Source organism: Xyrauchen texanus, chromosome 9 (assembly GCF_025860055.1).
Source record: "Xyrauchen texanus isolate HMW12.3.18 chromosome 9, RBS_HiC_50CHRs, whole genome shotgun sequence".
Taxonomy (NCBI): Eukaryota; Metazoa; Chordata; class Actinopteri; order Cypriniformes; family Catostomidae; genus Xyrauchen; species Xyrauchen texanus.
In genome coordinates this window covers 43,645,079-43,662,695 of record NC_068284.1, presented here as the reverse complement: position 1 = coordinate 43,662,695, position 17,617 = coordinate 43,645,079, and the positions used below count along the sequence as shown (strand labels likewise).

Below are 17,617 nucleotides of genomic sequence, written 5' to 3'. Positions count from 1 at the left end.
AATTAAAATTATTAAATGGTCTACACTTATATTGTGCCTATTTAACCTTAACGGTATTCAAAGCGCTTTACACTGTGACTCTTTCACCCATTCACACACACATTCACACACCAATGATGGCAGAGCTGCCATGCAATGCGCTAGCCTGCCATTGGGAGCAACTTGGGGTTCAGTGTCTTGCCCAAGGACACTTCAACATGTGGAGTCATGTGAGCCGAGAATCGAACCGCCAACCCTGCGATTATTGGACAACCAATTGGACAATTGGTTTATAAGATTATTGTTTTAACTCCAATCTTAACCCTAAAATCTGATTGGTTATAGTAATCTTCTTCCAGTACCCTATGTGGACCCAGTAACATGTCCAATCATGCTAACTTCAACATGCGGATACAGCGCGAAATAACTTTAAGCTTTTTGTTTGTTTGCTTTATTATTTTACAGGCCACTACTGGAATGCAGCATCCTTCAACACACCTGCATCTTATCTGCATTTCCCTACAATCCAAGGCAAGACCAGTGCTGATATCTCCTTCTACTTCAAGACTTCATCTACACATGGTGTCTTTCTGGAAAACCTGGGCAATCCAGACTTTATTCGCTTGGAACTGAAATGTGAGATGTTTATCTTTATTTGTTTGTAAATCTAACATGTTGTGTGTACAATGTACAGTATATTGGTTTCACCTCATCTTAAATAGGGTTGACATAAGCCTGTGAAGAACTGCGCTTTGATTTTTTTCTCGTCAATCAGAGAAAGTGAATCACAGTTATCTTCCCACAGCTTCAACGGTGGTGTCGTTCTCTTTTGATGTGGGAAACGGACCTGTAGAGTTGACCGTACGCTCATCTACACCCCTCAGTGATGACCAGTGGCACAGGGTGGAGGCGGAACGGAACATTAAGGAGGCTGTTTTGCGATTGGACAAGATTCACAGGGAGGCACGGCCAACTCCGCCTCTGGGCCACACCCGTCTGCAGCTCTTCAGTCAGCTGTTTGTAGGTAAGACCTCTATGGAGGTGATGTTTGGGAAGTAGAATTCTAGCAAGAAGAATATTCAGGGATTTAGGTGTATATTTCCAGGAATAGCTATAAATACTGCCCATTTGATAAAGCTCTGCTTTCATGATAATATTGTTTTATTGCAAAACATGAATCAGTACAAACATCAGTAAAAAACATTTGCATACATGAAATTGTATGATCTTAATTTAGTGGTTTCCAGAGAGAAATACAAACAGAAATATACAGATAATTACAGACAAATATTATAATAATAATATATGAAATCTTACAATTTTGGTTATTAATTATTAGGTGCATTAACACAAATTATGTTCTAACAAAATTCTTTTAATGAACGTAAAATTATGTTACAATGAAAAAATATGTAAATTATATACATTAATTTAAAAGATTGGTCTTTCTTTTCATAATAACATGGCCGGCGCTACAGAGCACTGAGCACCAGAACCGTCACGACAAGAACAGTTTTTTTCCCTCAGGCTATCCATCACATGAACAATTAAAACTGCCCCACTGAGCAATAATTATGTGCAATACACAGCTTAGTCTATATTTATCCAACATACCATACCTCTTCCGCCATATATTCCCATGCATCTGTATATAACAGATTTGTCTTTGTATTTATAGATATTTGTCTATTTGTATTTGTACATACGTATATATATATATATTAGGGCTGTCGATTTATTGCGTTAATTCAGTGCGATTAATTTGACAAAAAATAACGCGTTAAAAAATATTAACGCAATTAATCACACCATAGTAAGGAAGATTCCTGAGAAATTCAAGCTTGTAATACCACCTGTTTACTGCAGAGGGCAGTAAGTAAAATTTCAGCTGTATGAGCAACGCACAGTTTATACAGTGAAGAAAACAACCCACAGCACGTTACGTTCTTGCGTTCAAAACACTTTCATTTAGACACTTTTTTATGTTTATGATGCAACGCACCCGAAACGCTACACTAGCATGTTTGACGCTTGTTGAAATTGCCGGGCTCTTAAACAAGCCCTCATAATAAATCTCCAACTGATTGACAAATTCACTTGTGTAATGGATTACTGTGAACTGTGTGCCAATGATTGACTTATGATCAATAATATGGTAGTAAACAATATATTGTATTCTAAAGCTGCTTTTTCTATTGTCTTATCAATGATGAACTCTTCTGCCACAAGAATGTAATGCATTTTAATTATCTGAATATTTTTTATTTTATATATATATATATATATATATATAATTTTTATATTTAAAGATAACTATGTATAATTATATATTGATATAAATATATATAATCTTTATATATTGAATTATTGTTATATGAGGGGCTTTCTCAGCAAATATTGTATATGCGATTAATCGCGATTAATTAATCGGGACACCATATAATTAATTTGATTACAAATTTGAATCGATTGACAGCCCTAATATATATATATATATATATATATGTTTTTTTTTTTTGTCTTATTGTGTATTTCTGTATATATTTATATTTTTGACTTTTTATTTTTATTCTGTTTTTTTATTATCTTTGTCTTGTTGTATTGTGTGTGCACTGGAAGCTTCTGTTATCAAGAAAAATCCCTTGTATTTGTAAGCATATTTGGCAATAAAGCTCATTCTGATTCTAATTCTGAAAAAAAAAAATGTAAATTCAAATTAGTAAAACAATAAAGAGCCCTATTTTAGCCATTGTGTGATATGTCATACGCACAAAGTTAATGGCCACGGCCATGAAGTTTTGATAATTTCATGCAAGTATGCGCTAAGTCTAGGCATAAATGGTCTGGGTCAAATGTGATTTAATTCTGAGGTTCTTTTCCGGTTATTGCACCATCTACATCATATTACATTTCTTGTCAAGCAATTTCAAAATATATATGAAGGCAGACCACTCATAAGAATTTGGTAGTGTAAACCGCCGTGTCTCACCTTCTGGAAATATTATTTTCTTTTCCCCCATTGTTCATTGTTTTGTAATGTAAATTTGTTAAATTTTTTTCTGTTTAATGTTGAATTCCTTGAAATTTGTAAATAAACAGATCATTATTATTATTATTATTATTTTTAATCATATTGATCTACCGACATACAAATCATGGCTAGTATTGAAAGTGATTGATAGCGAACTGACTTTATACTTTACGCAGAGATTAGACGTGGTTCTCAAACGTCTCCGCGGAATTACCTATTTCTTATTTGCATATTGCACTTTGTGCCACTTCATTAACATACAATACACGCACAGTTTGCGTGCATACACGCAGATAGCACAAACACTCCCAGCCATGGCCACTTGCGTGTTGTTGCACGTAGCGTTGTCACGAAAATAGAGCCCAAAGGCTTAATTTATTCCAGCAAACTGATGTCACATTACGATTATTAAAGTAGTGGTCACTTGGCATTAGCACTTCATGCTTATCATACAGTCAGCCTTCTAAGGAGTTTATAAGGGTACAAGTTTTGTCGCATTTTATTTTTAATAATGGCAAAATAATACCACGGTACCTCTGTTTGTATACATTTCAGGTGCGTCAGGGGGTCAGAGAGGTTTTCTGGGTTGCATTCGTTCCCTGAAGATAAATGGAGTGACCCTTGATCTTGAGGAGAGGGCGAAGGTCACACCAGGGGTGAAGCCGGGCTGCTCGGGTCACTGCACCAGTTATGGCATGCATTGCCAGAATGGAGGGAAATGTATTGAGAAATACAATGGATACTCCTGCGATTGCAGTCTGACTGCCTTCGACGGACCATTTTGCAATGATGGTACAGGACCTTCTTCTTGTAAACACCGTAAATGCATCACTGCCCAGTTCAGTTGATGGTTCATGTTGTTATGTTCTTAATAATTAATGAAAAAAAGGATTACTGTATATATGCAGTTCAGAAATGTACTGTAAATACTGTATGTAATAGGGCTGTTGAACTGTTGAAATTAATTAAACATTAAACATTGCCTTATGTCATTTAATTGGGTTCATAGTGGTTTCTAAAGACTGATCAGACTTCCTAATGGCAATTTTATTTAGACATCTAAACCATGTGGGATCATTTGAAGTCTTTATGGCAGATTTGAATCATATTCTTGTCTTCCTCTGTCTCTGTTCTAGATGTAGGAGGGTACTTTGAGAGTGGAACGCTGGTGCGGTATGACCTAATGTCAGACAGCAGCTCATTTCCTGCAGTAAAGGAACGTGATTCTGGTGTTCTGAGTGCTGTGGGTAATCTGACCCATGAGGAGCTGAGCTTCAGCTTCAGTACTACTAACACACCCTCTGTCCTCATCTACATCAGCTCCAAGACACAAGACTACATGGCTGTGGTGCTGCGAAACAATGGTGATTTTTTTTTAGATCTCACATATTAAAACAATAAACCATGGGAGGCTGTATCGCTAACAAAAGAGTCCTTGTGTCCAGACTATAAACTATAAACCAGACTATATAAAATGTACAATGGGAGTACCATCTTATACCATCACTGTACAGTGGTAACACCATAGTACTTTTTCGTAAGAGTGAAATTACATTGTAAGACTGGGTAAAAATATAGATTTTTCAATGCATCGCGATCTTCATTTTAACAATCTCAATATCGATCTTTAAATCCCAAAATCGATCTTTAACTTTAACTTCAACAAGCGTAACAAAGCGTAAACATTTCATTCTAATCATGAATAGCACAGATGAGGTAAAGTAGCCATTCGAGTCCTCTCTCGATAATATGCGCTCATTTACCTTTCCTTCCTTTTTCTCCCCGATTTGGAAAGCCCAATTCCCAATGCGCTCTAAGTCCTCGTGGTGGTGTAGTGACTCGCCTCAATCCGGGTGGCAGAGGATGAATCTCAGTTGCCTCCACATCTGAGATGTCAATTCCTAGCAACCGGGCCAATTTGGTTGCTTAGGAGACGTGGCAGGAGTCTCTCTGCACACCCTGGATTTTAACGCGCGACTCCAGGGGTGGTAGTCAGCGTCAATACTCGCTGAGCTACCCAGGCCCCCTACTGCCGGTTTTCTTAAAGAGACAGCACCAATTTTTAGCACATGTTTTACAAAATCAATGTAAGTACTTCTGATTCTAAATACTAAATTATGCATTAAACAATAAACATGTAACCAAACATAATATATGCAATATAACATCATATTTAATTATTTATATTTATTTTTATTAGTTTTCTCCACAATTTGGAATGCCCAATTCCCAATGCGCTCTACGTCCTCGTGGTGGCGAAGTGACTCACCTTAATCCAGGTGGCGGAGGACAAATCTCAGTTGCCTCCGCGTCTGAGACCGTCAATCCACGCATCTTATCACGTGGCTTGTTGAGCGTGTTACCGCAGAGCCGTAGCATGTGTGGAGGCTTCACGCTATTCTCCGCGACATCCATGCACATCTCATCACGCACCCCACCGAGAGCGAGAACCACATTATAGTGACCACAAGGAGGTTATCCCAATGATACTCTACCCACCCTAGCAATCAGGTCAATTGGTTGTTTAAGAAGCTTAACTGGAGTCACTCAGCACGTCCTGATTTGAAATTGCGACTTCAGGTGTGGTAGTCATTGTCTTTACTTGCTGAGCTACACAGGCCCCAGCATCATATTTATTGATGAAATACATGGATTTGTATGTTTACATGGGGAGCGAATATCTATAAAATCTTTCCTCTGAATGTTTGTTGCATTTTCTCTCAGGTACTCTACAAATCCGCTATAATCTGGGAGGATTGAGGGAGCCATTCACCATCAGTGTAAACAATCGTAACATGGCTAACGGACAGCCCCACAATGTCAACATCACACGACGCGACAGACTCATTCAGCTGCAGGTACAGTTCTCTGAAATTTATCACTACATGTGCTTTCATTTCCATGTACTGTGTATCTGCTGTGGGATTTTAAAGAATGTTGATTTCTGTGTCTCAATGTGTGTTGCAGTTGGATCATTATCCCACTATAAGATACACTCTTCCCGAGGCCTCGAACATTGAGTTTAACCTTGTGAAGACCATTTTCTTAGGAAAGGTTTTTGGTGAGCATATATTTAAATATTTTTAGCACAAATTATTTAAATATGTATCAGTGTGTGTTTGTGTGTACTTACGTAGCTAAAGTTTTGGGACACGTTTGTACCCAGAAGAGAGCTAAATGGGACAAAAGCTTCCTTTGGAGCAGGGCTGGACTGGGTAGAGAAATAAGCCTGGGATTTTACATAGCAACTGTCCCAAAAGTTGAGTGGGGGGGTGTTCGCTGTCCTTTTCGGCATATCGTGGCGCCGTTTTGCATAATGCGGCGGACCTTTTTAGCTTATCGTGGCCCATTTGGCCCGTTTCACTGCCACCCCACCGCCCCACTTGGTTCTCCCGATGGCCAGTCCGCCCCTGATCAGCCCCAAAGTGCGTCGGCCCACCGGGAAAATGCCCGGTATGCCAGATTACCAGTCCAGCCCTGCTTTGAGGACATTTTGGGATGTCCTCCATGGACGGCGCTAGGGCTAGGCTACCAGGGCTTAAGCCACGAATGTTTTCCGTAAAGTCCCTTATGTTTTTATATGATGTCATAAGTACTAGTGCTTAAGTATCAAGTTGATACTAAAACATATTTTAACAACTGGAAACACAGAAATTGAAGACAAACTGCGTGGGGTGTAACGTCAGTTATTATGTGTTATTATGTATTTTCTCGTGCGGACGACCCGGGTTCTATTCTGCCTTTTGTCCCTCTTTTTCCCATTCCTGTCTTCACTCTTAATATTTCCTTTAATAATACTTATAATGAGTCAGAGCCATAGCCTAGCGTGCTGCGCTCATGACGTGGTGCTGATGCATCGTGGGTGACCTGAGTTTGAGTCCCGGTTCGTGAGGTCCTTTCCCGATCCCATTCCCACTCTTCTCCCTCTCATTTCCTGTCACCTCTCTACTTTCCCTATCCCAGTAAAAAGCCAAAAGGCCATAAACAAAAATATAAAACAAAAATACTGATAATGATTAAAAATATATAATACTCCTCACATTTCAAATCTCCTCACAGTGATTTGGGAGTTGAGAAAGTTTTGATATAGGTGAAATGAACCATGGTTTTACTATAGTAATATTGTAGCAACCATTTTTTTATTTTGATGGAAGCCATAGTTTTAATTCAAGTAATAATGGTGTTACTACAGTAATATGCTGTTAATATAATAACATTACTGTGATTTTACTATTTTTTTTTTACTATTGTACTAATAACATGGTGATACTGTGATTACTGTAGTAAAATGGTTCATTTTTGTAAGGTAAGTTAATGGTTAGGTTTAGGGGTAGGGTTTGATGTAGGGTGTTTGTGGGACTCTAAATAAACACAATAAACATACTTCAGTGATGCCCCTATAGTGTAGGTTAATATTTAATTAGGGGTGTAAATAGCATCTATCACTATTTTACTTAGTGCAAATAGCCTCTGCCTATATATATATATATATATATATATATATATATATATATATATATATATATATGTGTGTGTAAATAAATTAATGACTAAACTCTTTTATTAAGACACGATGCCATAAACCTTGCAAACTTTGGCATATCTAGCAACTGTGTTTGTGTTTGTCACAATTACCTGCTTTAGCCTATTTACAGCCTGCTGTCTTCTAAACTATCTTAAAGCACCCGTTGAATCAGTTATAAAACTATAATTTGTACACTATGTGCGTCACACTATAGAAAGCCAAAAGGGACAAAAATGTTAAAAATGTTATTATAAAGTGTATTATAATCTGATATTTCTTCAAAGGATATGTATGCATGTCTGCAGAGGTCTGGGCTGAGCCCCAAATATCCACTGACCCTAGAACCAGCCCTAATGTCCTGATTTGGAAATATAATCCATACATAAATTAAATAATAATTAAAACATTATAAAATTGTGTTCTTTTGCGTCTATGTTAAGACATAACGTTAAATGTGCTTTAGTTTCGCAGTGATAAAACGTTGACAGCTGCTATTTTACAAGATTTTTGAATGTGGCTGTCTATTTACTCAGATTTCAGAGCTGGAACTATCCATTTTATAGCATCTCTAATTCTGTCATTGCTTTCTTTATTAAATGACTTATATCACACTTACACAATTTAATTTTGGTATCTACTATAAGTGCAGGGAGTTAAAATAACAACTGCAACTGTCTCAGTTCTCTTTTGGGGGTTTTTTTTCAGGCAGTTTTGACTAGTTTGTGTTCATGTTTATCTGTTGGTAATTATATTAAATTATGCCCTTTCAATAATTGTGAAAGAGAGACTGCACAAAGAAACAGATCACTCACTCAAATGACTGTTTTGCTCATCAATTGTTCCATCCTGATGAACATTTCTGCTGCTATCTTTGTGTTTCAGAGACCGGGCAGATTGATCCGGTCTTGATCGAGCGCTATAACACCCCAGGCTTTGTGGGCTGTCTCTCCAGAGTGCAGTTCAACCGTATCGCCCCGCTGAAGGCCGCCTTGAGGACAGGCATCCTCTCCACAGCCTCCGTACAGGGAGTTTTGGTGGAGTCCAACTGCGGGGCATCTCCACTCACAGCACCGCCCATGTCTGAAGCCTTTGACCCCTGGCAGCCGGATTCAGGTGAACAAATGATGCTGTTTTCACAGACCTCGTTTTGTACATTTATACAATTATTGTACATTTTGTTTTTATAATATGTATAAATTGTTACCCAGCCCAAACGATACAGATTTTAATCCTTTTAATGCTTACTATCTAATTTCTTTTCCTAGCAAGTACTGTTGCAATATTTTATGTAAGCATCTAGGCAACATTCGTAACTGTACTGAAACAGTAAACATACAGTTTTAACAAGGCACTAGAGCAGAAGGGGGAAAAAATTACATTTTAAATATACATTTTAATATATATTTAAAATGTAAATAATAAATAACCTATTTAACCCTGCTATGGTATTTAAAAATGTCACCACCCTTCGGTATTTGGAGTCATTTTTGACCGGAAATATCAGATGTGTAACCCTTTCATTTTCCCTGAAGTAAGATCAATAAAATAATGTATTTCTTTTTGGATTATTCCTATTATTTACATTTTCGAAATGTTACAATTAATTTCATATATAAAAAGCATAGTTTGGAAAAAAATAAAATAAATTCAAACCTACATTTTTATAAGTTGAAACATGAAGAAAATGTGACACTGTGACACATTGGTGGCAGATTGCTGCCATCTGGTGAACAGAATATCAATAACATGACTTGTTATTACCAGTAACAGCCAGTAGATGGCTGTAGCCACCTACTGTGTATTCTGATGAATGGTGTAACATAATTTTATATCTTATCACAAAATATGAATTTGGATATATATATATATATATTGAGACATTTTAAACTATTATTTGTCAAAGTTTAGCATTTTAAAATGTATTTGAAGTGTCAGTTTTTACAGTTAATGTCATTATGCTTGCAATCAAACCTGACCATGGTGTTACAAAGAGCAGACACAGAAAAAGCATTTTCCTACCAATCATTTGTTTAAAACATGAAAATTTAATTCAGAAAATTCCATTAGAGTATAAAACAGAAGAATCAGTGTGTGTGTGTGTGTGTGTGTGTGTGTGTGTGTGTGTGTGTGTGTGTGTGTGTGTGTGTGTGTTTATGTGGTTTACGAGGACAATTTTTTAGGTTACAAACTGGTAATTACAAGGGTATTATGCTATAAATGTGGTTTATGAGGACATTTCTAGTGTCCCCATAATTTAAATAGCTTAAAAAACATATTAAACAATGTTTTATTGAAAATGTAAAAATGCAGAAAGTTTTTTGTTTTGGGGTTCTGTTAGGTTTAGGGGACAGAATCTATAGTTTGTACAGTATTAAAATCATTATGTCTATGGAAATTCCTCATAATGATAGATGTGTTTGTGTTCATGTGTGTGTGTGTGTGCGTGTGCGTGCGTGCTTGCATGCATGTGTGGATATTGTAAATCTCATTCGTGTTACCGCATATTCAAGCTTTCCATTTTGAGATCGGTTACGAAACATGGCAACTGGCATCACCAAACCATCATATCTTGATGTGCCAAGTGTGAATATGTGTAAATGTAAATCAGATTTGAGAGCTTATTTTTGGAGCTTGACAGCCAGTGGTCACTGTATACCTTTGTTGTACGGATATAAGCAGCTTGGAAATTCAGCAAAATATATTCTTTTGTGTATCACAGAAATGTTTTATTTATAATGTCTTACTTATTATAAATGACATGAGTGTTGTGGCAGGGCAGGGCGGGCCGGGACGTGATTCTGCACACCCGGCCCCTAATCAAGCTAATCAGTGCGAGAGAGAGAGAGATTTACGGACATCTGTCTGACACCTGTGTGTGTTTGTCTATTTGTTTAAGTTTCGTATTAAAATATGATTTATATTGTCAAGCCGGTTCTCGCCACCTTCTTTCCATTAATCCCTTTGCACAGGTAAATGTCTTTATTTTTTGGCAAAATGTTCCATAAAGAGCTCCATAGCTTATGTGGAATGCTTTAGGGTGTGATTTGAGTTCTTGTTTAGCCTATAGTGGGCTGTCACACTTTCTTGCAGTTGTTTTATCCTGGAGGCTGTTTTTTCAGTGCTCGCACCAAAAGTGTCACTCTTTTGATCTAGGGCTCATTTAAGATTTACGGCCTCATGTTCTTCAGAGACACAGAAGATCTATAACTCTGAGCCTCCAGCAGTCAGCATCTCCTCATTTTGTTCTGTGTTAATGGGAACATTTGGTCCCCTTGTGTTTTTATTATTGGTAGCAGTAGGGTGAATAATGTTATTCATGTAGGAAGGTAACAGATGGGAGAAGAGAGACAAAAGAGAAGAACTCAATGAGCTGATCTGAATGAGAGTGATATTAGGGCTTGTTCTTAGATCGATATCCAAACATGACTTCTGAAAAATAGCCTAATGTAGTCTGAAAAATTTAATTGGTAGGAAAGCTATTACAAAAATGTTCCATGTCCTTCACATCACAATGTGTTCTTTTTAGCAGGTTCGTTTTGTTGTTTTGTTTTTTAACACAAAGATTTGTCATGGTTGTTTGGAAGGAAGCAGGTTTTGTGCTGATATACAGAGTAAAAGACATCTGTGACCATCACTGCCCTGCAGAGAGGATTACTGCCACAAAGCGTGTGTGTGTGTGTGTGTGTGTGTGTGTGTGTGTGTGTGTGTGTGTGTGTGTGTGTGTGTGTGTGTGTGTGTGTGTGTGTGTGTGTGCGCGCGAGTGCATTGAAGGATGTGCACAGATTCTCGAGAGAGACATTTTTAATATTCATTTAGTCTTAAATTGTTATTTTCTTAGTTTACTCTATTTTAACTTTCTATTTTATTTTGTATTTATATATCCTAAGCTAAAACATTTATAAAACTTATATAAATAATATAATATTCAAATAAATGTATAATGTATACAATATATTATATTACTTAATACATATAGTAAATATGGGAATAATATATTATTATAAATAATAAATAACATAAGAAATTAAATATTAATTAAATTCCATTAATGTACTTTATTGTACAAAATATTATAAAAACATTTATATTCAAATACATTTATACTATATTAACAACAATAAAGTGTATACAATATATTTCAAATATAATCAAAATATTACTATGATTTACTGCTGATTATATTATTACGTTTATTATTGTTTAATTTAATTTATATTCTTAACTTATTTTATTAGTTTTAATTATTGTAATAAGTATTATATTAAAACAAATATACATATATATATATATATATATATATATATATATATATATATATATATATATATATATATACACACTGTACATAACATTAATTTGATTGTAATTATTTATATTTTTATTAATTTATAATAAATGTATTATGTACAGCTACTACTATTAGTAACATTTTATTTTATATTTCGTTTTATTTGTATTCTTATTTCCTTTTAACTAAATATTTGTATTTATTCAATTTTATTCTATCATTGTTTTATTTTATTAGTCAAACACTTGTTTCACTGTTTCTGCTCTTGCAGTTTTTAACTTTATTTAACTCATTTATACTCTAGTTCTCAATGCCCATCCCTGCTAAGCTTGACATGCTTTGGCAATACAAATGCAGAGGTTTTGTCACAAACAGTGCACTAAATTGAGATTTATATGTTCTGTGTGCAGTCATGTTTGTGTGTTTGTGCCCATGTCAAAGTGTACACCTTGAGCTTCTTGGATATTTGTGGGATAGAGTTTGGAATCTGCGGAGATGGCAGCTGAGATGGGCAGACGCTTCCTCTCAGATCTGCTCCCCTGCCAATGTCAACACACTGACTCCCACTGAGAGAAAACACTCAAGAGTGTTTTAAAAAGATTCACTCATCTGCTGCCTAGATTCAATCAGGGACAGTGTTCCACTGACCTTCTGTAGTTCATGTATGCCAAGAGATTAAATTAACGGATTTCTCATTCTCTTTATTGCACCTCTGTAAAGCTTAAAAATGACTGTATTAGGAAAGCAATCATCCTTTGTCAAAATTATTTAATGGTACTTTTTTCCTTTTTTTAAGCTGGTCTCCAGATCCCATTCAACGAGGAGCGAGGTAGTCGTGATGGTGTCAACAGAAACTCTGCAGTAATCGGAGGTGAAATATGTTCTAGTTTGTAAGGTTTTCTTTGATAGATTCATCATAATGGTATGTAAAAGGTGTAGTGTGTAATTGACAAATACATTTTTAACAATAACTTCTAAAACCTTTAATGTCAGACCTACCGTGAGCTCCAAAGTTGTTAACTGATGGTAAATGCTTCTGTTGAAAGCATCAGTCCGTGTTATTTCAACTTTTGAAATATCATTTTTGAAATATCATGTTTAATAGTGGATTTTCTGGTGGAGAACTTCACTTCCCATGAATCCTTAAGAGAAAGATCCATTAATCAGAGAGTTAATGACAAGTCACAAACCACGACAAGTGAGCACTGAGCGACTCCCCGCTCCAAGTTGGTCTCCCTACGCACTCAGACTACTTAAATGTTTGTATATATCTGAATATTTTATAATAAAATGAAAACACATTGTTTATATAGTTAAAATCAATAACTTAAAGTCAATACTTTTATATATTTTCATCGTTTTTAATTCGATTACTTCATTCGCAATGCTTCATGGGATTGTAGTTCATTCCCTCATTATGGACGGTAAGTACACAGTCTTTTCGTCTTCTTCGTCTTTTTCCATAATTTCCACCCAACATTTTTTTAGTGCTGTCAGTCAATTAAAACATTATATTGTGATTAATGGCATAATTATTTGTTAATTGCTATTAATTGCAGATTTTTAAAGTGCTGATATTTGACAACGTATATACTTAATTTACTGTCAAAATGTATTTATTTCCATCTTAGGGAAGAAAACAAAACAATATGTAACATTATAATGCTTTATTAACACTTTCCAAACAAAGCCTTCCAAAGTATAAAGATAGAAATGCTCTAAAATAACACCAATTCAAGTAACAAACATTTCCCAAAGCCTAATTCAGAGGTTGACTAATTGAAAGAACTAGTCCCCACATAGGTTGAATTTTCATTGCAATGGGAATTAAATCTCTTAAACTTCTATCCTCTACAATGGTAATCAGCAGGGAGACTGTAGCTATCCTCTTTGCTAAAGCAATCGTGAAGCTGCATTTATGTTTCACGTCAGAGCACCAACGCCAGTATCAAGCACCGCTTTAAACTCCACAGGAAAAGCGCTTGCTTGCAAAAACGTCTAATTCTGCGTTTTGGTGATAGTTAAGACTTGGCGTGCTTCTGTGGTAATTCAAATGCACCTTACATTGGCTGAAAAAGGCTTTATTTCTATCACAAGTCCCATCTGGGCTTGTTTAGTTTATCAAATGGCATTAAGAGGTCCTTTCTCCATTTTATCAATGATATGGAGGCGCTGTTGTGTGTTGTGAAGTGTGCGTCAGTGTAATGACTCTGGGCGGACACATCAACACATTACATAGGTTCCGCCCTTCCGACAAGTGTTTATGTTGGTTTATGCTATATTAATGGTAAATCGTGATAAAAAAAAAACGTTTTTAATTAATCACATGTGTTTACTCGTTAATTCTGACAGCTAACATGTTTAACTTCAAATCACAATTTTTAACGTTGTGATGCACCTTTGACCTGGTTGGTTAAATGTAATGGCTTAGAGTGCCTTTATAAAAAGCTTTATGAAATCCCTTTGGAGGAAAAAAAAGGATTCAAGACAACTGGCACTGTTGCGCTCTACTATTGACCACTCAAACAAATAGAAAACATTTTTGAAAGCGCATCTGTTTACACTTTTCTGGAGGTCAACCTACAAATGGATTACTTGGGGGTCGTTCAGGCTAAACGTGTTCTTGTGTTAAAAAATAAATAGATGCTGCCCAACGAATGGAACACAATTTGGGTGTCTTGAGATGCATTTTTAAAAGTCGAAGTCCTTTATAACATTACACGACAACTTAAAAATGAGACGCTCCTGCATGAGACACTGAAAATAGCAATGAAAACAATTAAAATACAGTGAAGATGGATGCCATAACGGGTTTGGTCTGAAGGGCCCATTATAGTTGTCTTTGCATATTAAACTGGGATACCTGAAAGTATTTTATTATAAATACATTTTTTCGAACCATGGTTAAGCCCAAAACAAACTCTACACAAGTTTGTGAAAGCAAAAAGGCTTCTAGATGCACAAGCCCAAGTTCTGATGCCATTGTTTCAAAATGTGTCTGAATGCATTTAATTACAAAAATCATATACGCTTTCTCGGCATTGCCACAAGGGGCGCTATAGTGCTGGCTATTTACGTAAGCTGTCATCTAAGATCAATTGTCTATTTCAAAGCTTGAAGGAATTTCAAAACTGGCCTTATTGTGATTTTAATTGCATTCTTTTTTTCTCCGCCCTCACTTAGGCATCATTGCAGTGGTAATTTTCACCATCCTCTGCACATTGGCGTTCCTGGTCCGGCACATGTTCCGTCACAAGGGCTCCTACCACACCAATGAGGCGAAAGGGGCGGAGTCTGCCGACTGCGCTGATGCGGCCATCATTGTGAATGACCCTGCTTTCACAGAGACCATCGACGAGAGCAAGAAGGAGTGGTTTATTTAGCCACACCCCTTTGGAAGGGGCTTAATTCTCTGACATGGATACCACAAGGGTTGCATCAGGGCAAAATGCCCCTTCTTAGTCTTTTGAGTAGCCTATGTGAAATGGACACTTGGCACTGTCCAGTTGGACCATGTCTGTGCACTGACTGGCATGTCTGTTCTGTAATTATTTTGTATGTGAGTGACGACACCACAAGGACTTCTATAAGATTAAATTCATCTTATTCACACTTGACAGACATATTCCAAGGACGAAGGTTGAAAGCAATTAAATTGTGTGTGTGTTTTTTTAGCATTGCATTATTACTGTCTGTAAACTAATGAAACTGAGAATGTTGGACTGGCAGAAATGTATGTTGAATGCACCAAATACTCCAATAGCACAAAACGGAATATGTTCAGAATGCATAATTATGTTTCCAATAATGACATTTGATTGTATTTAAACATTTTGTTGTCAGCATCTTCAAGACAATAATATACTGTAGCATGAAAATCAGACAATGGCATTTTTAATCATTCATCAATGTTAATGCAGCACTTTTGTATCTCATCCTAAATGTTCTTATTCAGTGTTATTTGTTTCTCCATAAGTGCTTGTTTAACCTCTATGGAAAACATAAGGCATTTTAAAGCCCCCTCTACACTTTTGGTTGGGGTTTTCATTAGGAGTCTTAACATGAATGCTCATAAAATCATACGCTTTAGATAGAATTTGCAGTTTTAGTTAAAATATGTAAAATAATCAAATATCAATTTCTTTTAATGTGCCTCAAGGATTCAGTGATACTTCGGGACAAGCATGAATTTCATGATAGACTTGATGATCCTTAAATGTTAATAGGAGATTATTGCTTTTTCTTTGTATGTTTGCCGTTAAATCAAGGAAGGATTATGACTTGCAAAGGCCCCGGGGCCAATTATCTCCAAGGGTCGGGTTCGTTTTCATTGTTGATGGATCTTCGTTGGGGGATCGCCAGACTGGATCACTCAACCTTAAAGCCAAGGGTCCCCCCAGGCAGTCAAGGGCCCCTGCACACTGGCCCTATTTGCCCAGTCTGTAATCCGTCCCTGTGTTTAATACACTGCTATTTTGGGTTTGGTCATCACAGCATCAAATTGCATACAAACCTTTACATTATTGTCTTCATTGTTTGTGCTTTAAGGCATTTTGAATTCTTAACTAAGTCTGAATTAAATGAAGGAAAAATGGGACTTCTCTCATGAGCAAAGGAATGTCTGTTAACATTGTCTTAAAGGAATAGTCACCAAAAATGTATATTCTCTCATCGTTTACTCACCCTCATGCCATCCCGGATGCGTATCCCTTTCTTTCTTCTGCTGAACACAAATGAAGATTTTAGAAGAATATCTCTTCTCTGCAGGTTCATACTATGTAAGTGAATGGGTACCAAAACTTTAAATCTCCGGCAGTTAAATCCATATATTGAGAAGTGATATGATAGGTGTGGGTGAGAAACAGATCAATATTTAAGTATTTTTTGACTATCAATCACCACATTCAGATTCACATTCCTCTTCTATTGTTTTTGGCGATTCACAGTCTTCGTGCATATCGCCACCTACTGGGCAGGAAGGTTAATTTACAGTAAAAAAAGGACTTCAGTATTGATCTGTTTCTCACCCACACCTATCATATCACTTCTGAAGATATAGATTGAACCACTGAAGTCTTATGGATTACTTTAATGCTGTAGTTATATGCTTTTTGGAGCTTCCAAGATTTGGTACCCATTCACTTTAAATGTATGGACCTACAGAGCTGAGATATTCTTCTAAAAATCTTTGTTTGTGTTCAACAGAAAAACAACATCATGTACATCTTGGATGGCATGAGGGTGAGTAAATGATGTGAGAAATTTCATTTTTGGGTGAACTATCCCTTTAAGGAGTGTCCTTTCTCTGCTCTCATTTATTTATTTACATAAGTATTACTTAACCCTGATCAGATTACAAAACCTGATGTGTATTAAAGCACGACAATATTGTTGCTTTTTAAGGTTATTAAACATCTGTACATTTTGAGTTGTTTTATTAGTGTGTTTGAAATTGCTTCCATGCATTACCAATATGTCTGTTGGTCTTTTAAATTAACAAAATAATTTATGAGGATAGGCCTACTTAACATATTTACTGAGGTTTGTCATTAAATTATTTTATGTGATTTTACAATAAACTAAAACAATAATTTGTTCTCTTTTTCATTTCCAGAAAGGTTCATGAATATGGTAAGTTTATGTTAAGGGTTCAGTCTCCATTAATTAACACATTGCGAATATCAATAAACTATTGGATTTTTTTTGTTACTGAACAGAGATTAATTCAATTAGATGATACAGTTCTGATTGCATTATATAGTCCTCTAATTATGATTGATTATTTTTGTAATGA

At 36.1% G+C, this 17,617-nt stretch overlaps 1 protein-coding gene across 1 annotated transcript in view; it reads left to right on the top strand.

The window, feature by feature from the left end:
- LOC127649617 (contactin-associated protein-like 2) overlaps positions 1-17,397 on the top strand; it is a 71,265-nt gene extending 53,868 nt beyond the window's left edge. The window contains exons 17-25 of the mRNA XM_052134816.1: positions 445-615; positions 785-1,003; positions 3,566-3,802; positions 4,147-4,374; positions 5,735-5,868; positions 5,978-6,071; positions 8,418-8,648; positions 12,620-12,694; positions 15,007-17,397. Of these exons, the coding sequence (XP_051990776.1) occupies positions 445-615; positions 785-1,003; positions 3,566-3,802; positions 4,147-4,374; positions 5,735-5,868; positions 5,978-6,071; positions 8,418-8,648; positions 12,620-12,694; positions 15,007-15,206 (1,589 nt within the window). The 3' untranslated portion in view covers positions 15,207-17,397. The remainder of the gene's footprint in view (positions 1-444; positions 616-784; positions 1,004-3,565; positions 3,803-4,146; positions 4,375-5,734; positions 5,869-5,977; positions 6,072-8,417; positions 8,649-12,619; positions 12,695-15,006) is intronic.
- Positions 17,398-17,617: the final 220 nt, after the last annotated feature.